The 17,503-nt window shown below is 45.6% G+C and overlaps 2 protein-coding genes across 2 annotated transcripts; both read left to right on the top strand.

Moving 5' to 3' along the window:
- The first annotated feature begins 4,635 nt into the window (after window positions 1-4,635).
- Window positions 4,636-8,689, top strand: Ccr2 (C-C motif chemokine receptor 2). The gene is made up of 2 exons (XM_090323620.1): window positions 4,636-4,716; window positions 7,398-8,689. Exon 2 carries the CDS (start codon window positions 7,446-7,448, stop codon window positions 8,526-8,528), a length of 1,083 nt encoding a protein of 360 aa, XP_090179746.1. The 5' UTR covers window positions 4,636-4,716; window positions 7,398-7,445; the 3' UTR covers window positions 8,529-8,689.
- Window positions 8,690-13,770: 5,081 nt separating this feature from the next.
- On the top strand, window positions 13,771-17,281 carry LOC150043276 (C-C chemokine receptor type 5-like). Its single transcript, XM_090323592.1, has 2 exons — window positions 13,771-13,830; window positions 15,870-17,281. Exon 2 carries the CDS (start codon window positions 15,881-15,883, stop codon window positions 16,949-16,951), a length of 1,071 nt encoding a protein of 356 aa, XP_090179718.1. The 5' UTR covers window positions 13,771-13,830; window positions 15,870-15,880; the 3' UTR covers window positions 16,952-17,281.
- Window positions 17,282-17,503: the final 222 nt, after the last annotated feature.

The following is a 17,503-nucleotide window of genomic DNA, read 5'->3' as shown; positions in this document are numbered from 1 at the left end:
TTTTGTCATCTATAAAAAAGGGGAAAAAAAAAGGCCTGGGCTCACGCTTGTCATCCTAGCTACTCAGGAGGCTGAGATCTGAGGATCACAGTTCAAAGCCAGGCCAGGCAGGAGAGTCTGTGAGACTCTTATCTCCAAAGATCTAGCGTAAAGCTGGAAATGGAGCTGTGGCTCAAAGAGTAGAGCGCTAGCCTTGAGTATAAAAGCCTAGACCCCGGATTCAAGCCCTACGACTAGAACAAAAAGAATTTTTTTTTTAAAAAAAGGGAAGTTACAAGTCTAGCCCCAAAATGGGTACCATCTGAAAGGGTCTGTGTGGGTTATACTACAAGGGCAGAAAACAAAATAAACAAGGATCAAAAAGAGGAACTGATTTAAACCAAATGTATAGTTCTCTCTCTCTCAATCTCTCTCTCTCTCTCTTCAACCTGGGGCTTGAACTCAAGGGCCTCGGTGCTATCCCTGAGCTGCTTTGCTCAGGACTAGCATTCTACCACAACACCACTTCTGGCTTTTTGTAGTAATTTATTAGATATCAGAGTCTTATAGAACTTTCCTGCCCAGGCTGGCTTTGAACCATGATCCTCAGATCTCAGGCTCCTGAGTAGCTAGGATAGCAAAGGTCAATTGCAGGTACCCGGTTAAGGTACAAACCTTCTTGAAGTGTGCTTTATATATGCTACTTGGTGGAGCTGAAACCCCTTTATGTAAGTGTGTAAAGATCATTTAAAAACTAAATAAATGAGGGGCTGGGAGTGGGGCCTAGTGGTAGAGTGTTTGTCTAGCATGCACTAAGCCCTGGGTTTGATTCCTTGGTACCACATACACAGAAAAAAAAAGCCAGAAGTGGTGCTGTGGCTCAAGTGGTAGAGCAATAGCCTTTAGAAAGCCCAAGACAGGGCTCAGGCCTTGAGTTCAAGCCCGAGGACTAGAAAAATAAAAAAAAAATAAAAATAATAATCAATGAATACGGATATAGGCTGATAAAAACTTACCATCCTAGTATAAAATGGGTATGTCTGCCCCGTGCCAATGGCTCATGTCTGTCATCCTGGCTACTCAGGAGGCTGAGACCTGAGGATCATGGTTCAAAGCCAGCCTGGGCACGAAAGTCCATGAGACTTATGAGCCTTTTTTTTTTTTTTTTGCCAGTTCTGGGGCTTGAACTCAGGGCCCGGGCACTGTCTTTGAGCTTTCTCAAGTCGAGCACTCTACCATTTGAGCCATGGCACCACGTTTGTCTTTTTCTGAGTAGTTTATTGGAGGTAAGAGTCTCTTGGATTTTTCTGCCCAGGCTGGCATTGAACTGTCATCCTCAGAATAGCCTTCTGAATAGCTAGGATTATAGGTGTGAGCTACCGTTGCTTCCTTTCAAGAGACGGATCATCCAAGAACCACCCAAAAACCAGAAGCGGAGCTGTGGTTCAAATGGTAGAGCACTAGCCTTGAGCAAAAGATACCCAGGGACAGTGCTCAGGCCCCCCAGTTCAAGCCACACAATGGGATAAAAAAAAAAAAAAACCATGAAAACAAAAAACAAAAACACCCCTCCAGCTTCAATTGGGAGCTAATACCTAACCCCTTCCCCCACACACCTTGAAAGGAGGAAAAAGACATTTAGGAATTTATTTTGTCTTTTTTTTTTTTTCCCCCAAAAGGTTCTTGTGGAGGTTCTGTTGTTCAAAGAGCCAAGCAAAGAATAAAAATACCAAACAATCCACACTTGTTCTAAAAATCCAGGAGAGGGAACTGAAAGATTCAGAAAAGGCAGGACTCAAGGGTAGGAAACCGAAAGAGGAAGGTAAATTTATGGTTACTATAAGAATAAAAAAGAAGACACACACACACAAAGAGAATGGAAATGGAATCATCTTACAAAAGCAATGCATAGGTTGCCTCTTCTTTCCCAAATATTCATCAAGAAAAAAATGGAACTGGATACTGGTAGCTCAAGCCTGTCGTCCTAGCTACTCAAGAGTCTGAGGTCTGGGGATCATGGTTCAAAGCCAGCCTGGGCACAAACATCTGTGAGAATTTCATCTTCAAGGAATCACCACCATCACCACCACCACCACCACAAACAACCAAAAATGGTGCTGTGGCTCGAGTGGTAGAACACTAACCTTCAGCACAAATTTCTCAGGGACAGTTTCTAGACTCTTTAGTTTAAGACTGGCACCCAAAATAAAAAATAAATAAAAGGAAATAATACGTGAGAAACAGAGATCTGAGAGCGAGAACTGTCCCAGCTACATCAGATTAGCTGGGATGGTGGAAAGGAACTACCCAAACCTGTTTTGCCCATTTTTGTTTGGTATTTATTTTATTTTATTTTTTTTTTTGCCAGGCCTGGGCTTGAACTCTGGGCTTGGGCATTGTCCTTAGTTTTGTTTGTTTGTTTTTTTTTCTTCCTCAAGGCTAGCGTTCTACTACTTGAGTCACAGCACCACTTCCAGCTTTTCTATGTATGTGGTACTGAGGAATCGAACCCAGGGCTTCACCCATGCTTGGCAAGCACTCTACCACTAAGCCAAACTCCGATTACAGACGTGAGTCACTGGTAGCTGGCTTCACTTTTGCTGTTTAACCTGTGGACATCCTGTTCTCTCACCACTACTTGTTGCAAAGAACTGGTCTTTTCCCCTGTTCCAAAGTCTTGGCACGCTTGCTAAAAATTAACTCATAATAGATGTACAGGTTTTGGGGCTGGGAGTTTGGCCTAGTGGTCGAGTGCTTGCCTAGAGTGCATGAAGACCCGGGTTCAATTCCTTGGTACCACATATATAGAAAGGCTGGAAGTGGTGCTGTGGCTCAAGTGGTAGAGTTCTAGCCTTAAGAAAGCCCAAAGACAGTGCTCAGGCCCTGAGTTCAAGGCCCAGAACTGACGACAAAAAAAAAAAAAAAAGAAAGCAAACAAGAAAGAAAATTGGGCTGTACCTTGGTTTGAGAGGAAGTTGTTCAGATATCTTAAGAAGGTAAAAACAATAACAAAAATTCTTCCAATCTTCACAGATGTTTCTATCGGCTTCCTGTGGCCTACTGAAATAGAGCAGCGTGTTTTACAATTCTAGAAAAACCTTTAAGTTTGGATCAACTTGGTTTGGATGAAATAATATTCACATAAAAGGGCAGTCTACTGGTTCTAGTTTATCCATTTTTTTTAACCAATCCTGGGGCTTGAACTTGGGGCCTGGACACTGTTCCTGTGCTTTCTCAAGGTTAGAGCTCTACCACTTGAGCCACAGCACCACTTCTGGCTTTTTCTATGCATGTGGTACTGAGGAATCGAACCCAGGTCTTTGCACATGCTAGGCAAGCACTCTACCACTAGGCCAAACTCCTGGCCTCCCATCTAGACTACTTTTCACAATAAAAATAACAGAAAGAATTTCTGCTACTGCTGGAGGGAGTAGGATTACAAGTTCAAGACCAGCCTGGGGTGGGGGGGGGAAGATTTCTGCGTGTGTGTGTGTGTGTGTGTGTGTGTGTGTGTGTGTGTGTACCAGGGCTAGGGCTCAAATTCAGGGCCAAATGTGCAATCCTTTAGCATTTCTGCTCAAATCTGGTGCTCTGTCACTCGAGTTACAATTCTTTTGCTGGCTTTTTGCTGGTTTGTTGGAAATAAGATTGCTTAAGGACTTCTCGGTCTGGGTTGACTTTGAACTGTGATCTTCAGATCTCAGCTTCCTGAGTAGCTAGGATGACTGGCGAGAGCCATCGGGTAATTCCTGCTACTTTTGTGTGTGTGTGTGTGTGTGTGTGTGTGTGTGTGTGTGTGCCAGTCCTGAGACTTGAAGTCAAGATCTGAGCACTGTCCTTGGGTTTTCTCAAGGCTAGCGCTCTACCACTTGAGCCATAGCACCACTTTTGGCTTTTTCTGTGTATGTGAAACCGACGAATGAAATCCAGGGCTTTGTGCATGCTAGGCAAGCATTCTCCTAGGTCACTGTCTCAGCCCCTCCTGCTACTTTCATAGTGAGTTGAAAGGCATACGGAGGGAGCACACAGGAAGCCATGGTCAGAACGAGAAAGGTTGATACAGCAAATGATTCTTGGAAAGAAAAGGTCAAGTTGCAGAAAACCCATTTGAATTTCTCCCCAGGTAAACCAAGGACACACACTGGTGTGATCCAAAAAAACTAAAAAAGCAAAAAAAAAACCCAAAAACAAAACCAGAATTAGCAGCAGGCACCGATACTGGGCTCTCGTATCTGTCACTCTAGCTACTTAGAAGGCTGAGATTTGAGGATCACGGTTCAAAGCCAGTGTGGGCAGGAAAGTCCATGAGGCTTTTACCTCCAGTTAACCACTCCCCCTTCCCCCCCAAAACTGCCCCCAAATCCTCCTCCCCACCCCCAAAAAATAATAAATACAGGAGCAGAGGGTTAGGGGCTGCCTGATTCACTCTGAGTCTTGCACAATCCAGATTTCAAAATTATCTCTCGGGTATCCAACCTAAACATAGTGGGACATGGCAGAACAAAAAAGAAAAAAGAAGAACTGTAGCTTTTTGGTTTGTTGGGCTTTTTTTTTTTTTTTGGGTCTTTCTTCTTCTTTCAAAACTTGAAGATTATTTGCCCTTCTCTCTCCGCCTCTTCTTTTTGCAGGAAGCTCGATTTCCTATTTCTGCACCCCTAAGTTTCTACCTCTGAATCACAGTTTTCAGTTGATGGACCAGTCTGATATCCTGTACTACCTGCAGAAGGCCAGACATTGGTGAGTGGCTTTAGGTCCTTTTTTTTTTTTTTTTTAATTTTTGTTTTGTGTCACTTTCTGAATCACAAGCTTCAAGTATCACCCTGCTGGAAATGCAGAGATTGCTTTAAAATACGTGTGTGTGTGTGTGTGTGTGTGTGTGTGTTGGGTCCTAGGGCTTGAACTCAGGGCCTAGGCACTGTTTCTTGAGCTTTTATGCTCAAAGTTAGTGCTTTAATGCTTGGATCCCAGCTTGGCTTCCAGACTTTTTCTGCCTAGGTTGACTTTGGAATCGTGTTCCTTAGTTCTCAGCCTCCCGAGTAGCTAGGGTGACAGATGTGTAGCCACTGGTAATGTCTAGCTATTAGTTACTACCTTTTTCTTTTTTTTTTTTTTTTTTGCCAGATGTATACACCAAGATCTGGCGATAGAACCAGAACTTGACCTCAGAACAAGCAATGTGGCCAGTTGCTGGTTCAGATGCAAAAGAAGAGATGAGACCCAAAGAACTGAGGCAAAAAGGAGGCAGATTAGGATCCCCACAGAAGAGGGTATTTGAGCAGAAGGTTTTGGAGGATGAATAGGAGCCCATCAGCTATTTTAGATCAAGGGACAAGTATAGAGAAGACTCACGGAAGCTTGAGAGAATGGAGGTTTGGGGAAGGGGTGGGCAATGGAGAGAAGATGGCTGTGCTAGTTAGATAGGGTTAAAGATGTGAGACATTTAGTAAAGACAGAGTAGAGGAGGGAATTAGACAAAAACACAGTAAACAGGTCTACCGGTGTCTCTGAGCTCCTTCTTCTTTTCTCCAGCTTTCCAGGCGTGACTTCAACTTTGGATAAAGTAGGTTGAGAGGGATAAGTTAGGAGCAAAGGTAAGAGAAATTCTGCTCTCAACCCCCAAGAAAGAAAGTAAGGAGCAAGAGAGGCAGGAAACTGACAGTTGAAAGGCATAGCAAAGAAAATGGAACTATTATTGTTGTTTCCAGTCACTAATAACCTATTTCTTTAGTACCAGTCAGTCCTGGGACTTGAACTCCAGGCCTGGGCACTGTCCCTGAGCTCTTCAGCTCAAGGCTAGCCATTCTATTACTTTGAGCCACAGCTCTACCTCGGGTTTTCTGCTGGTTGATTGGAGGTAAGAGGCTCACAGACTTTTGTACCCTGAGCTGGCTTTGAACTGTGATCCTCTGATGTCAGCTTCCTGAATGACAGCTACGGAGCCACCAGCACCATTGGTAATTGATATTGCATACTCAAAAACAAAAGCAAAACCAGATCCTTGAAAAAAGAGATGGGTCTCCAAGGTTTGCAGGCAGGATTTGAACTCGGGTCCTTTGGGCAGTCTGTAGGTTGGCTTCTGAGTTTTAGAAGAGGAAGGGATTCGGAGGAAGGCCAAATTTTGCCATCAGCAATACAGTCAGTGGTGATAATTCAGGGAACTTATTGCACAAAGCAGAGCAAGAATAAAGCTCCCTGCTTTATTCTTAATATTCACAAGCAAGCGTGGAATTCTAGGGCTGGGAATGGGGCTTAGTGGTAGAGTGCTTGAACTCAGGGCCTGAGCACTGTCCTTGGGTTTTCTCAAGGCTAGAGCTCTACCACTAGAGCCACAGCACCACTTCTGGCTTTTTCTATGCATGTGGTACTGGGGAATCGAACCTGGGTCTTCATGCATGCTGGGCAAGCACTCTACCACTAGGCCACACTCCTGGCCCAAAAGAGTGTTTTTGAGGAGGTGATCACAACAGCTTTTTTTTTTTTCTCTCCCCTTCAAATAATAAGAAACCAGAAGCTGAGAAGTTCAAAAGTTGTCTTGTGACTTTCTAGGATTTCTGTCCTTATTTTTCTGGCTCTTTTACTCATGGTCAAGCACTGACCCTACACAAAATAATCTGTAGCTGAGCGCTGGTGGCTCCCATCTGATATTCTAGCTACTCAGGCTGTTGAGATCTGAGGATCTTGGTTCAAAGCCAACCTGGGTGAAGACGTCTGTGAGACTCCTCAGTTTTCCACCAAAAAAACCAGAAGTGGCTTAAAGTGGGAGAGTGTTTGTCTTGCACACAAAACGTTCACAGACAATACTCAGGCCCTGAGTTCAAACCCTGCAGCTACCGATACAGTAAAAATAAAAAAATATATATATACAAAAAGAAAGATAATTTGCAAAGGTAGGAGAGGAAAGGCAAGACTTTTCCTGTGTGTCTCTAATACAGGAAGAACCTTCTAGAAACCCCTCCCCCAAGTATCTTGTGATGCGTCACAGCAGACCCAAATACAATCTGCAAAGGAAGTAGAGGTGCTTTTTTTTGGGGGGGTGATGGTCGTGGGGCTTGAACTCAGGGCCTGGGCGTTGTCCCTCAGCTCTTCCGACCAATGAGCTACCACTTGAGCCACAGATCCACTTGTGGTTTCTCCAGTGGTTCACTGGAGATAAGAGTCTCGTGGACTTTCCTGCCTCAGGCTGGCTTTGAACCTTGATCCTCAGATCTCAGCCTCCTGAGTAGCTAGGATGACAGACATAAGCCACCAGTGTCTGGCTACAGATGCATTGTTAGCTATGCAGGGTTGAATAATGATCCTTGGAGGAAAAATAGAATGATCGATTAAAGGCCAGGTTCAAACCTGGGGAATGCTGTTTAAGGGAATGGTGCTATTTACATGCTGAAGTCGCCATTTTTCTTTTGTTCTCTTGTCACCAGAAGGCCAAGGGGGCCAGGAAGCAGAGAAGACTCCGGTCAGTCTTCATCATGTCTTCTGCCACCCTTCCTTTGGCAAGAAATATCACCGAGACCTTTGACGCTGTCACTACCGCTTACGATTATGATTACAGCGAGCCCTGCCACAAAGTGGACGTGAGACAGATCGGATCCCAGCTTCTGCCTCCTCTGTACTCTCTGGTGTTCGTGTGTGGATTCGTGGGGAATCTACTTGTGATCCTGACCTTGATCCACTGCAAAAAGCTGAGGAGTATGACGGACATTTACCTGCTCAACTTAGCCATCTCTGATCTCCTCTTCCTCCTCACCCTCCCCTTCTGGGCTCAGTACGCCACCTCGAACCAATGGATTTTTGGAAACGTGGTGTGTCAGCTCCTCACCGGTGTGTTCTATTGTGGTTATTTCGGTGGCATCTTCTTCATCATCCTTCTCACCTTCGATCGTTACCTGGCCATCGTCCATGCTGTGTTTGCTTTAAAAGCCAGGACCGTCACCTTTGGCGTGGTGACAAGTGCCATGACGTGGTTCTTGGCTTTGTTGGCTTCTCTTCCAGTGATCAGTTTTACCAGATTGGAACAGGAAGATTCCAGTTATAGCTGTGGTCCCCATTTCTCCATCCCGTGGAAGCATTTTCATACCATTCTGAGAAATGTCCTGAGCCTGGTTTTACCTCTCTTCGTGATGGTCGTCTGTTATGCCAGTATCCTTCGTACCCTGTTTCGATGTCGCAAGGAGAAGAAAAGACACAGGGCTGTGAGGCTCATTTTTCTCATCATGATTATCTACTTTTTCTTCTGGGCTCCTTATAATATCGTTTTGTTCCTGACTACTTTTCAGGAATTCTTTGGCCTGAGTGATTGTAAGAAAACTAGTTACCTGGCCCAGGCCATGCAGATAACAGAGACTCTGGGAATGGTACATTGTTGTGTTAATCCCATCATCTATGCCTTCGTCGGGGAGAAATTCCGACGGTATCTGGCCATGTTTTTCCGGAGACACATCGCCAAACACCTCTGCAAACAGTGTCCGGTGTTTTATAGGGAAGCAGCAGATAGAGCCAGCTCAGCCTGCACTCCTTCCACGGGAGAACAGGAAGTCTCGGCGGGGTTGTAAAAGAAAAAGAAAAGAGGGAATCTGGAGTGTGGGTGAGTCACGCCTGTCAACCTTAGCCACTCGGGGAGGCTGAGAGCTGAGGACCAAAGTTGGAGGTCAGCCCTGGAGCAAGAAAGGCTGTGAGACTCTTGTCCTCAATCAACCAGCAAAAAAAACAAAAACAAAGCTCAGGGACATTGCTCAAGCCCTGAGTTCAAGCCCCAGGACTGGCGCGCACACACACACACACACACACACACACACACACACTAAATAAAAAAATAAAAAGTAACCATTTTCTCATTGTCTTTCTATAGGGAAATAAGAGTTTGTGTGTGTGTGTGTGTGTGTGTGTGTGCATTTTTTATTTTATATATATTTTATGTATTTATATTTTATTTTATTTTTAAGCCTTGTGCTGTCAGCTGGTGGCCCTTGTCTATAATCCTCAGAGGCTGAGCTCTGAGGATCTTGGGCAGAAAAATCTGTGAGACTCTTATCTCCAAGGAACCACCCAAAAGCCACAAGTGGAACTGTGACTCAAGCCAAAAAACAAAACAACCCCCAAAACTAAGGGAGAGGCTGGGAGTGTGGCCTAGTGGTAGAGTGCTGGCTTAGCATGCATAAAGACCCGGGTTCGATTCCTCCGTACCACATATACAGAAAAAGCCAGAAGTGGTGCTATGGCTCAAGTGGTAGAGCTCCAGCCTGGAGAAAACCCAAGGATAGTGCTCAGGCCCTGAGCTCAAGATCCAGGGCTTCCCCCGCCCCCCAATATATATGTATATATATATATATATTCACATATATATACATATATTGTATATATATCCTAACATAACCCATTCCCAGTAATGGAATGATTTTATTTATCTTCTTCCATTAGTTTAATAGATGGGGCTTTTTGGAGGGCTGGGTTCTGGGTTCCAAGAGGAATAGGGGTGTGCCTTTTCTGCTCCCCTAGGCCTCCAGCCCTTGACTTGAGCTTCCTACTTTTCTGGGCCTGTGCTAGTCTTGGGGAGAAGAGGAGAGGACTGCCCCCCTGACAAGTCCTCCTACCCTCCCCCCCTGGATGATTAGGAGAATGGGAGGAGCCAAGGAGGTGGGTGGAGCTCACAATTGGTTCTGTCACCTGTCAGTCAGTCCCCCCAGGGGGAGAAGCCTGACTCCAGGTGCCAGTGGTTTTCTTAGAAAAGCAGAAGACTTCACACCTCTTTGCTCAGGAACTTAGGTCAATAGATCACAAGTGCTGGGTCAACCAGAAGTCTTAGTGGTGATATCCTGTTATGCTCCAGAGTCAAGAGAGAGCTGTGGCCTCTGAAGGTGACAGTGGGGGTGTCCCCCCCCCAAGGGGCATCACACTCTTGTGGATTGCCTTAGTCCCTGGTCTTTACACTGCTCTGAATGGAATATATGGAAAAGAAAGAGAGAAAGGAAGAAAGATGGAAGGAGGGAGGGAGGGAAGGAGGGAAGAAGGGGGGAAGAGAGAGAAAAGGCCAGGGGCTGGGCATGTGGCTTAGTGGCAGAGTGCTCTGGATTCAATTCCTAGGTACCACATTATAATAAAAAAATATTATTATTTTACTAATCCTGGGGCTTGAACTCAGGGTCTGGGCACTGTCCCTGAGCTTCTACCACTTGAGCCACAGCACTACTTTTGGCTTTTTCTGTGTATATGATACTGAGGAATGGAACCCAGGACTTCATACATGCTAGGTGAGCCCTCTACCACAGGCCATGCTCCCAGCCCCTGCAATTATTATTATTATTATTATTATTATTATTATTATTATTATTATTATTTTTACAAAGGAAGGAAGGAAAGACAGAAGAAAGAAAGAAAGAAAGAAAGAAAGAAAGAAAGAAAGAAAGAAAGCAATCTTAGCTACTCCGGAGGCTGAGATCTGAGGATCAGAGTTCAAAGCCAGCTGGGTCAGAGAAATCGGCGTGATTCATCTCCAGTGAACCAGCAAAAAAAAAGTTAGAAGTAGAGAGATGGCTCAAGTAGTCAAGCCTGAGCCTTGAGTGAAAAGTCAAGTGAGAATGAGAGTCCCTGAGTTCAAGACCACAACCAAGTAAATCAACCCAGATGGCCTGATAAATGACTCGTTGTGTGGCCTTACTGTGTCCAGAGCAAACGCTCTGGCTTAATGACTGAAGAATTTTCAGTTCCTTTTCTTTCTTTTTTTTTTTTTAAACACCAAAAATTGCCTTGCACTATTACCCCTGGACCAGAAATGCAAAACACAGACAGACAGCCTGCAAACCACGTTTCCTGACAGAGTATGTATTTTTTGGGGCCAATTCTGGGTCTTGAACTCAGGGCCTGGGCCCTGTCTTTGAACTTTCTCAAAGCTAGGGCTCTACCACTTGAACCACAGCACCACATCTGCCTTTTTCTGTGTATGTGGTACCGAAGAATCGAACCCAGGGCTTCATGCATGCTAGGCAAGCACTCTACCACTAAGCCACAGTCCTGGCCCTAGGGTATACTTTTCAGACCACATTTAATCAGGCAGAGGTAAAGAGGCAGGGATGTCCCCAAATTGAAAGCATCACTTGTCAGATGAGGAAATGGAAACTCAGAAAGGGGAGGCCCCCCACCCCCTTGTCACTTGTCAACCTCACCAGTTCTTGTCTGAGTGACTCAGCCTACTTTACCGCACACATTGCCCTCTGGGGGTGAGGGTGTGTGCTCACGTCCCCAGCTAGCCTGACGACAGTCACACAGCACAGGGACAAGTCCACCCCCTCCACCCCCCAAAAGAAAACTTTAGATCTAGCTGAGCCTCTGTGGTCACGTCTGTCATCCTAATTTACTCCGGAGGCTGACATGGGAAGATGGTGGTTCAAAGTCAGCTTGGGCAGGAAAATCTGTGACTTGTTGTTTTTGTTTTTTCTTTTGCCAGTCCTGGGGCTTGAACTCAAGGCCTGAGCACTGTCCTTGGGCTTTCTTCAAGGCTAGAGCTCTACCACTGGAGCCACAGTACCATTTCTGGCCTTTTCTGTGTCTAAGGAATCGAACCCAGGGCTTCATGCATGCTAGGCAAGCACTCTACCATGAAGCCACATTCCAGCCCTGTGAGACTTTTATAATCAATGAAGCTCATCCAGAAGCTGGATTCTGTGGTTCTGTGGCTCTAGTGGTAGAATGCTAGTCTTGAGCAAAAAAAGAGACAGCGCTCAGGCTCTGAGTTCAAATCCCAGGACAAGTACCACCTTCCCCCCCCTCAAGAAACACACACACAAAAACCCCAAACACCCTGAGATAGTCATTGCAATGGCATACATGGAAAAGACACCTAAATATACTCAATCTCAGCCCAGTGAATAATTCACCTTACAAATCAGCATGCTCTCAGTTGCCAGTGTTGAGGGGATTTGAACTCGCAGTCCCTTAGAGCATTTTTGTGTGTGTGAGTGTGTGTATGTGGCGGTCATGGGCTTTGTCCCTGAGCTCTTCAGCTCAAGGCTGGCGCCCTACCCCTTGAGCCACAGCCCCACTTTGGATTTTCTAGAGGGTCTTTAGTGTCCAGGCTGGCTTTGAACCACGATCCTCAGATCTCAGCCGCCCGAGTAACTAGAACGACAGGCGTGAACCACCAAGCCTGGCTTCTCTTAGAGCTTTTTCACTCAAGGATAAAGAGACCCACCCACTTACTGATCAGGCTGGCTTCGAACCAGGGTCTTCAGATCTCAGTCTCTTGGGTAGTGAGGCACCAGTGCCAAAAATTATCTTTCAAGGGATGGGGGCGGGGAAATCCCATTATTTTGGTTGTGTTTATAAAATAAAGTCTAACACGGGATACTGGTGGCTCACGTCTGTCATCCTATCTACTTAGGGGGCTGAGATCTGAGGATCACGGTTCCAAACCAGCCCGGGCAGAAAAGTCCCTGTGAGACTTTGTTTTTTTTTTTTTTTGCCAGTCCTGGGACTTGAACTCAGGGCCTGAGCACTGTCCTTGGGCACGTTTTGCTCAAGATTAGCAGTCTGCCACTTGAACCACAGAATTGAACCCAGGGCTTCGTGCATGCTAGGCAAACACTCTACCACTAGGCTATGTTCCAGGCCCCCTGGTGAGACTCTTATCTCTACTGAACCCCTCAAAAATCAAAAGTGCCGTGGCTTAAGCAGTGCTAGCTTTGAGTACCAAGAGGCTCAGGGACAGTGTCCAGGCCCTGAGTTCAAACCCCACCACCAGCAAAATAATGATATTAATAATAATAATAATAATAATAGCATCGCTGGCTGAGTTTAATGTCTCTTGGGTGGGTGGTTTGGCAAAACGTGGGCATGGTGGTATTCTCAGAGAACCCCAGGTTTGAATCTTTGCCACGAAGAAAACTGAGTACCTAAGCCTCAAATGTTTGGCAAAAGAAAGTCCTGTAGGCTTTATGACTCCTATCACCCAGCAGGAAGCTGGCTGACATGCCAAGTTCCCTTTGTAGAGCTTTTGGGGAAGTAAGAATGTCTGTGTGATGGCTAAATAGAATAGAAATCAACCAAGGGCTTGCATTCAACCATCCGGGGTCCTGGTGGATAATGGCCTGGAACTATACAATCTACCCAACAAACTCAGGAAAAGTGCTCATGCCATCCAGCCATCGAGACTGTTCGGAGCCAAGCTGTCTTGCGTTTATGTCTGTCATCCTAGCTGCTTAGAAGGCTGAGATGATAAGGATCACAATTGGTAAGCCAGGCCAGGAAGGAACGTTTGCGAGACAGAGTCTTATCTCCAATGAGCCACCAAAAAGCTCTAAGCGGAGCTGTGGCTCAAATGGTAGAGCACCAGACTTGAATCTATTTGCTGAAGAAGAGAACAAGGCCCTGAGTCGAGCTCCAGTCCACAGTTGATGATGATGATGATGATGAAGATTGCTATTTATTAACCTTATTCAATAATTATAATTAAATATTACTGTAAGAATGAGAGTTATGGAAGTGGTGGTTGGCTTGAGTTTATTTTGCCAGTCCTGGGGCTTGAACTCAGGGCGTGGGCCCTGACCTTGGGTTTTCTCAAGGTTAGAGCTCTACCACCTGAGCCACAGCACCACTTCCAGATTTTTCTATGTATGTGGTACCGAGGATTCGAACCTGGGTCTTCATGCATGCTAGGCAAGCATGCTACCACTAGGCCAAACTCCCAGCCCCAATGTAACTTTAAAAGAAGAACTATTTTAAAGGCCCCTTTCCAGGGCCTTTAAAACTCCACCCCCTTTCAAAAACACTCTTCTTCCTACTCTATCCTGTCTATAAGTTTGATTTGCACTCTGCAGCTGGTCAGAAGAGCTGAGACATCCGTCCCTCGAACAGGAAACTCTGGTAAGTTCACCACTCAGCTGCCTTGTTACTTCTGTGATGAGTAAAAGACTGAGCAGGAAACTTCCCCGGGGAAACATTTAGAAGGACAGAAAAAGATAGATAGGTAGGTATTTTTTATTCTAGTTTTTAAGGTAAGATGATCAGACTTTATTTTTTGTTGGTTGTGGTTTTGTTTTTTGTTGGTTGTTGGGTCTGGGCGCTGTATCTAAGCCTCATTGTACTCAGCGCTGGTGTTTGACCACTTTCAGCTACAGCTCCACTTCCAGTTTTTGTGTAGTTCATTGGAGAGATCAGAGTCCCACAGACTCTCCCGCCTGGGCTGGCCTCGAACCGCGAACCTCAGATCTCAGCCTCCTGAGTAGCCATTAGCCCCTGGCAAGGCCAGACTTTAGAATGACTTTCATTAAAGATTGTAAAATGAAAGCTTGGGAAACAGAACAGAACGTGTGTGTGTGTGTGTGTGTGTGTGTGTGTGTGTGTGTGTGTCTGTCTGTCTGTCTGTCTGTCTGTCCTTGGGGCAAGACCTGGGTGCTGTCCCTAAGCTTCTTTTGCTCAAGGCTGGCACTCTACCATTTGAGCCACAGCTCCACTTGTAGCTTTTTGCTGGTTCATTGGAGATCTGAGTCTCATGAACTTTCCTGCCCTGGCTGACTTTGAACCACGGTCCTCAGATCTCAGCCTCCCGAGTAGTCAGGATGACAAGTGAACAACTTTCACCTCTCAAAAAGGAAAAAAAAAAAAAAAACACCTCACTTCCTAGAAAGATTGATACATCTTGGCTGAAATCTCAACACAGATGATTTTCTAGATTCATAGGAGAGTTGACGCTAGAGAGTTATTTCTACTAGGGGTGTCTCTGATCTGAACACCCCAGAAAGCTGAGGAAAAGAAACCCTGCTTCTCTTTTTCTTGTCCCCACACCCCCCCAAAAAAAAGAGAAGCTTCAAAATTGTCCAGATTTGATAGCAAATTATAAACCTGCGATCATTTCTGCAATTAGTATATATAATTCTTTCAGAATGTGAAGGTAAGATTTTTTTCCCTTCCCTGCTCTGGGTGTTTCTTTCAGCTGACCAATATAAGCGAATAGGAGTTTGAAGACCTACAAGGATTTATTTTATTTTTATTTTTTTTATTTTTGCCAGGCCTGAGATTTGAACTCAGGGCCTGAGCGCTGTCCTTAAGCTTTCTCAAGTCTAGAGCTCTGCCACTTGAGCCACAGCACCACTTCCAGCTTTTTCTGAGTATGTGGTACCCAGGAATCGAACCCAGGGCTTCGTGCATGCTAGGCAAGGACTCTGTCACTAGACTCTTGGCCCCTGGAAGGACTTTGTTGTTTGTCATTTTGTTGTCGCTAATCCTGACCTTGAGCTTTTGCTGCTTTGCTTTTCTTCCTCAAGACCGGTGCTCTACCGCTTGAGCCACACTTTCTGGCTCTTTTTTTTTTCTTTTTCTAAAGTGGTGGATTGGAAGTCAGAATCTCCTGTCCTGCTGAGCTTTGAACCGTGATCCTCACATCTCAGCTTTCTGAAGTAGCTAGGATGACAGACAACAAGCCACCCCACACCCCATGCCACTCTGCTTCTCAGCGAGCTCTTAATCATGCCAACTTAGAAAATGGAACTGCACACTTCAGGATGTGGTTACTTTAACCATTAGTGGGGTTGGCTTCTCTGAAGTTCTAGGAGAACTCAGGTACCTATTCCTGTTCCTTGGTTCTTTCTTTCTTTCTTTCTTTCTTTCTTTCTTTCTTTCTTTCTTTCTTTCTTTCTTTCTTTCTTTCTCTGCCAGTCCTGGGCTTAAACTCAGGGCCTAAGCACTGTCCTTGGATTTTTCTCAAGGCTCGAACTCGATCCCTTGAGCACTTTCCAGCTTTTTTCTATGTATGTACTACCGAGGAATCGAACCCAGGTCTTGGTGCATGCTAGGCAAAGCATTCTACCACTAGGCCAAACTCTGAGCCCCAGATCTAATAACTTTTAAAGTAGTTTGTTGTTGTTGTTGTTCAGGTTGATGACATAGGACTTCTTTATTCCCAGGATCTGGCAAGATGGATGATCAGTTATCAAACACAACCGACATGTATGATTACACAGATTACCTCTCCTCAGAGCCCTGCCACAAAGTGGACGTGAGGCAGATCGGATCCCAGCTTCTGCCTCCTCTGTACTCCCTGGTGTTCGTGTGTGGATTTGTGGGGAATGTACTTGTGATCCTGACCTTGATTCACTGCAAAAAGCTGAGGAGTATGACGGACATTTACCTGCTCAACTTAGCCATCTCTGATCTCCTCTTCCTCCTCACCCTCCCCTTCTGGGCTCAGTACGTGACTTCTCAATGGGTCTTTGGCAATGCCATGTGTCAGCTGCTGACAGGCCTCTACTCTCTCAGCTTCTTCTCCGGCATCTTCTTCATCATCCTTCTCACCTTCGATCGTTACCTGGCCATCGTCCATGCTGTGTTTGCCCTCAGAGCCAGGACAGTGTCTGCGGGAGTGGTCACCAGTCTGACCACTTGGCTTGTAAGCATATTGCTATCCCTCCCAAGTACCGTCTTCTCCCGATCCCAAAAAGAACTGGCTCGACATACGTGCAGTCTTCATTTCCCAGCCACCCACTATCGCCTGTGGAAGAATTTCCAGACTCTCACGAGGCTTGTTATGGGTCTCCTCTTACCTCTCTTCGTGATGGTCGTCTGCTATGCCAGTATCCTTCGGACCCTGCTTCGATGTCGGAATGAGAAGAAAAGACATAGAGCCGTGAGGCTCATTTTTGCTATCATGATTTTCTATTTCCTTTTCTGGGCTCCTTATAATATCGTCCTCCTCTTACATACTTTTCCAGATGTCTTTGGCCTGAATAACTGTGAGAGCTCCAACCGATTGGACAGAGCCATACAGGTGACAGAGACACTAGGTATGACTCACTGTTGTGTTAATCCCATCATCTATGCCTTCGTGGGGGAGAAATTCCGAAGTTATATCTTAGTGTTCTTCCAAAAACACATCGCCAAACACCTCTGCAAACACTGTTCTGTCTTCCAGAAAGATAGCCCCGAACATGCCAGCTCCATGTACACCCGATCCACTGGAGAACAGCAAGAAATCTCAGTTGGTTTATGAACTGGATTCTGGGTGGCTTGAGATTTTGTTGTGGTTGTTGTCGTTGTTGTTGTTTTGCTAGTGCTGGGGCTTGAACTCCGGGCCTGAGCACTGTCTTTGGGCTTTCTCAAGGCTAGAGCTCTGCCACTTGAGCCACAGTACCACTTGGGGCTTTTTCTATGTGTGTGGTATGGAGGAATTGAACCCGGGTCTTCATGCATGCTAGGCAAGCACTTTAACCACTAGGCCAGACTCCCGGCCCGGCTACTATTTTTTTTTTTTGCCAGTCCTGGCCTTGAACTCAGGGCCTGAGCACTGTCCTTGAACTTTCTCAAGGTTAGAGCTCTACCACTTGAGCCTCAGCACCACTTCCGGCATTTTCTATGTATGTGGTACCAAGGAATCGAACCCGGGTCTCAAAGTGCAATGCCTCCTTGCCTCTGATCCCATAAAATAATGATTATCAAAATGAATTCCAGAACATGGAAACAAGAGGGTTAAAAAAAAAACCCATACATTTGTCAGCCAGGAGTCTGTGGCTCCAGTGGTAGAGCTCCAGCTTTGAGAAAGCCC

The sequence above is a fragment of the Megascapheus bottae genome, chromosome 32, assembly GCF_031878675.1.
Source record: "Megascapheus bottae isolate mThoBot1 chromosome 32, mThoBot2.hap1, whole genome shotgun sequence".
NCBI classification, from domain to species: Eukaryota; Metazoa; Chordata; class Mammalia; order Rodentia; family Geomyidae; genus Megascapheus; species Megascapheus bottae.
This window is presented reverse-complemented; position numbering and strand designations above follow the sequence as displayed.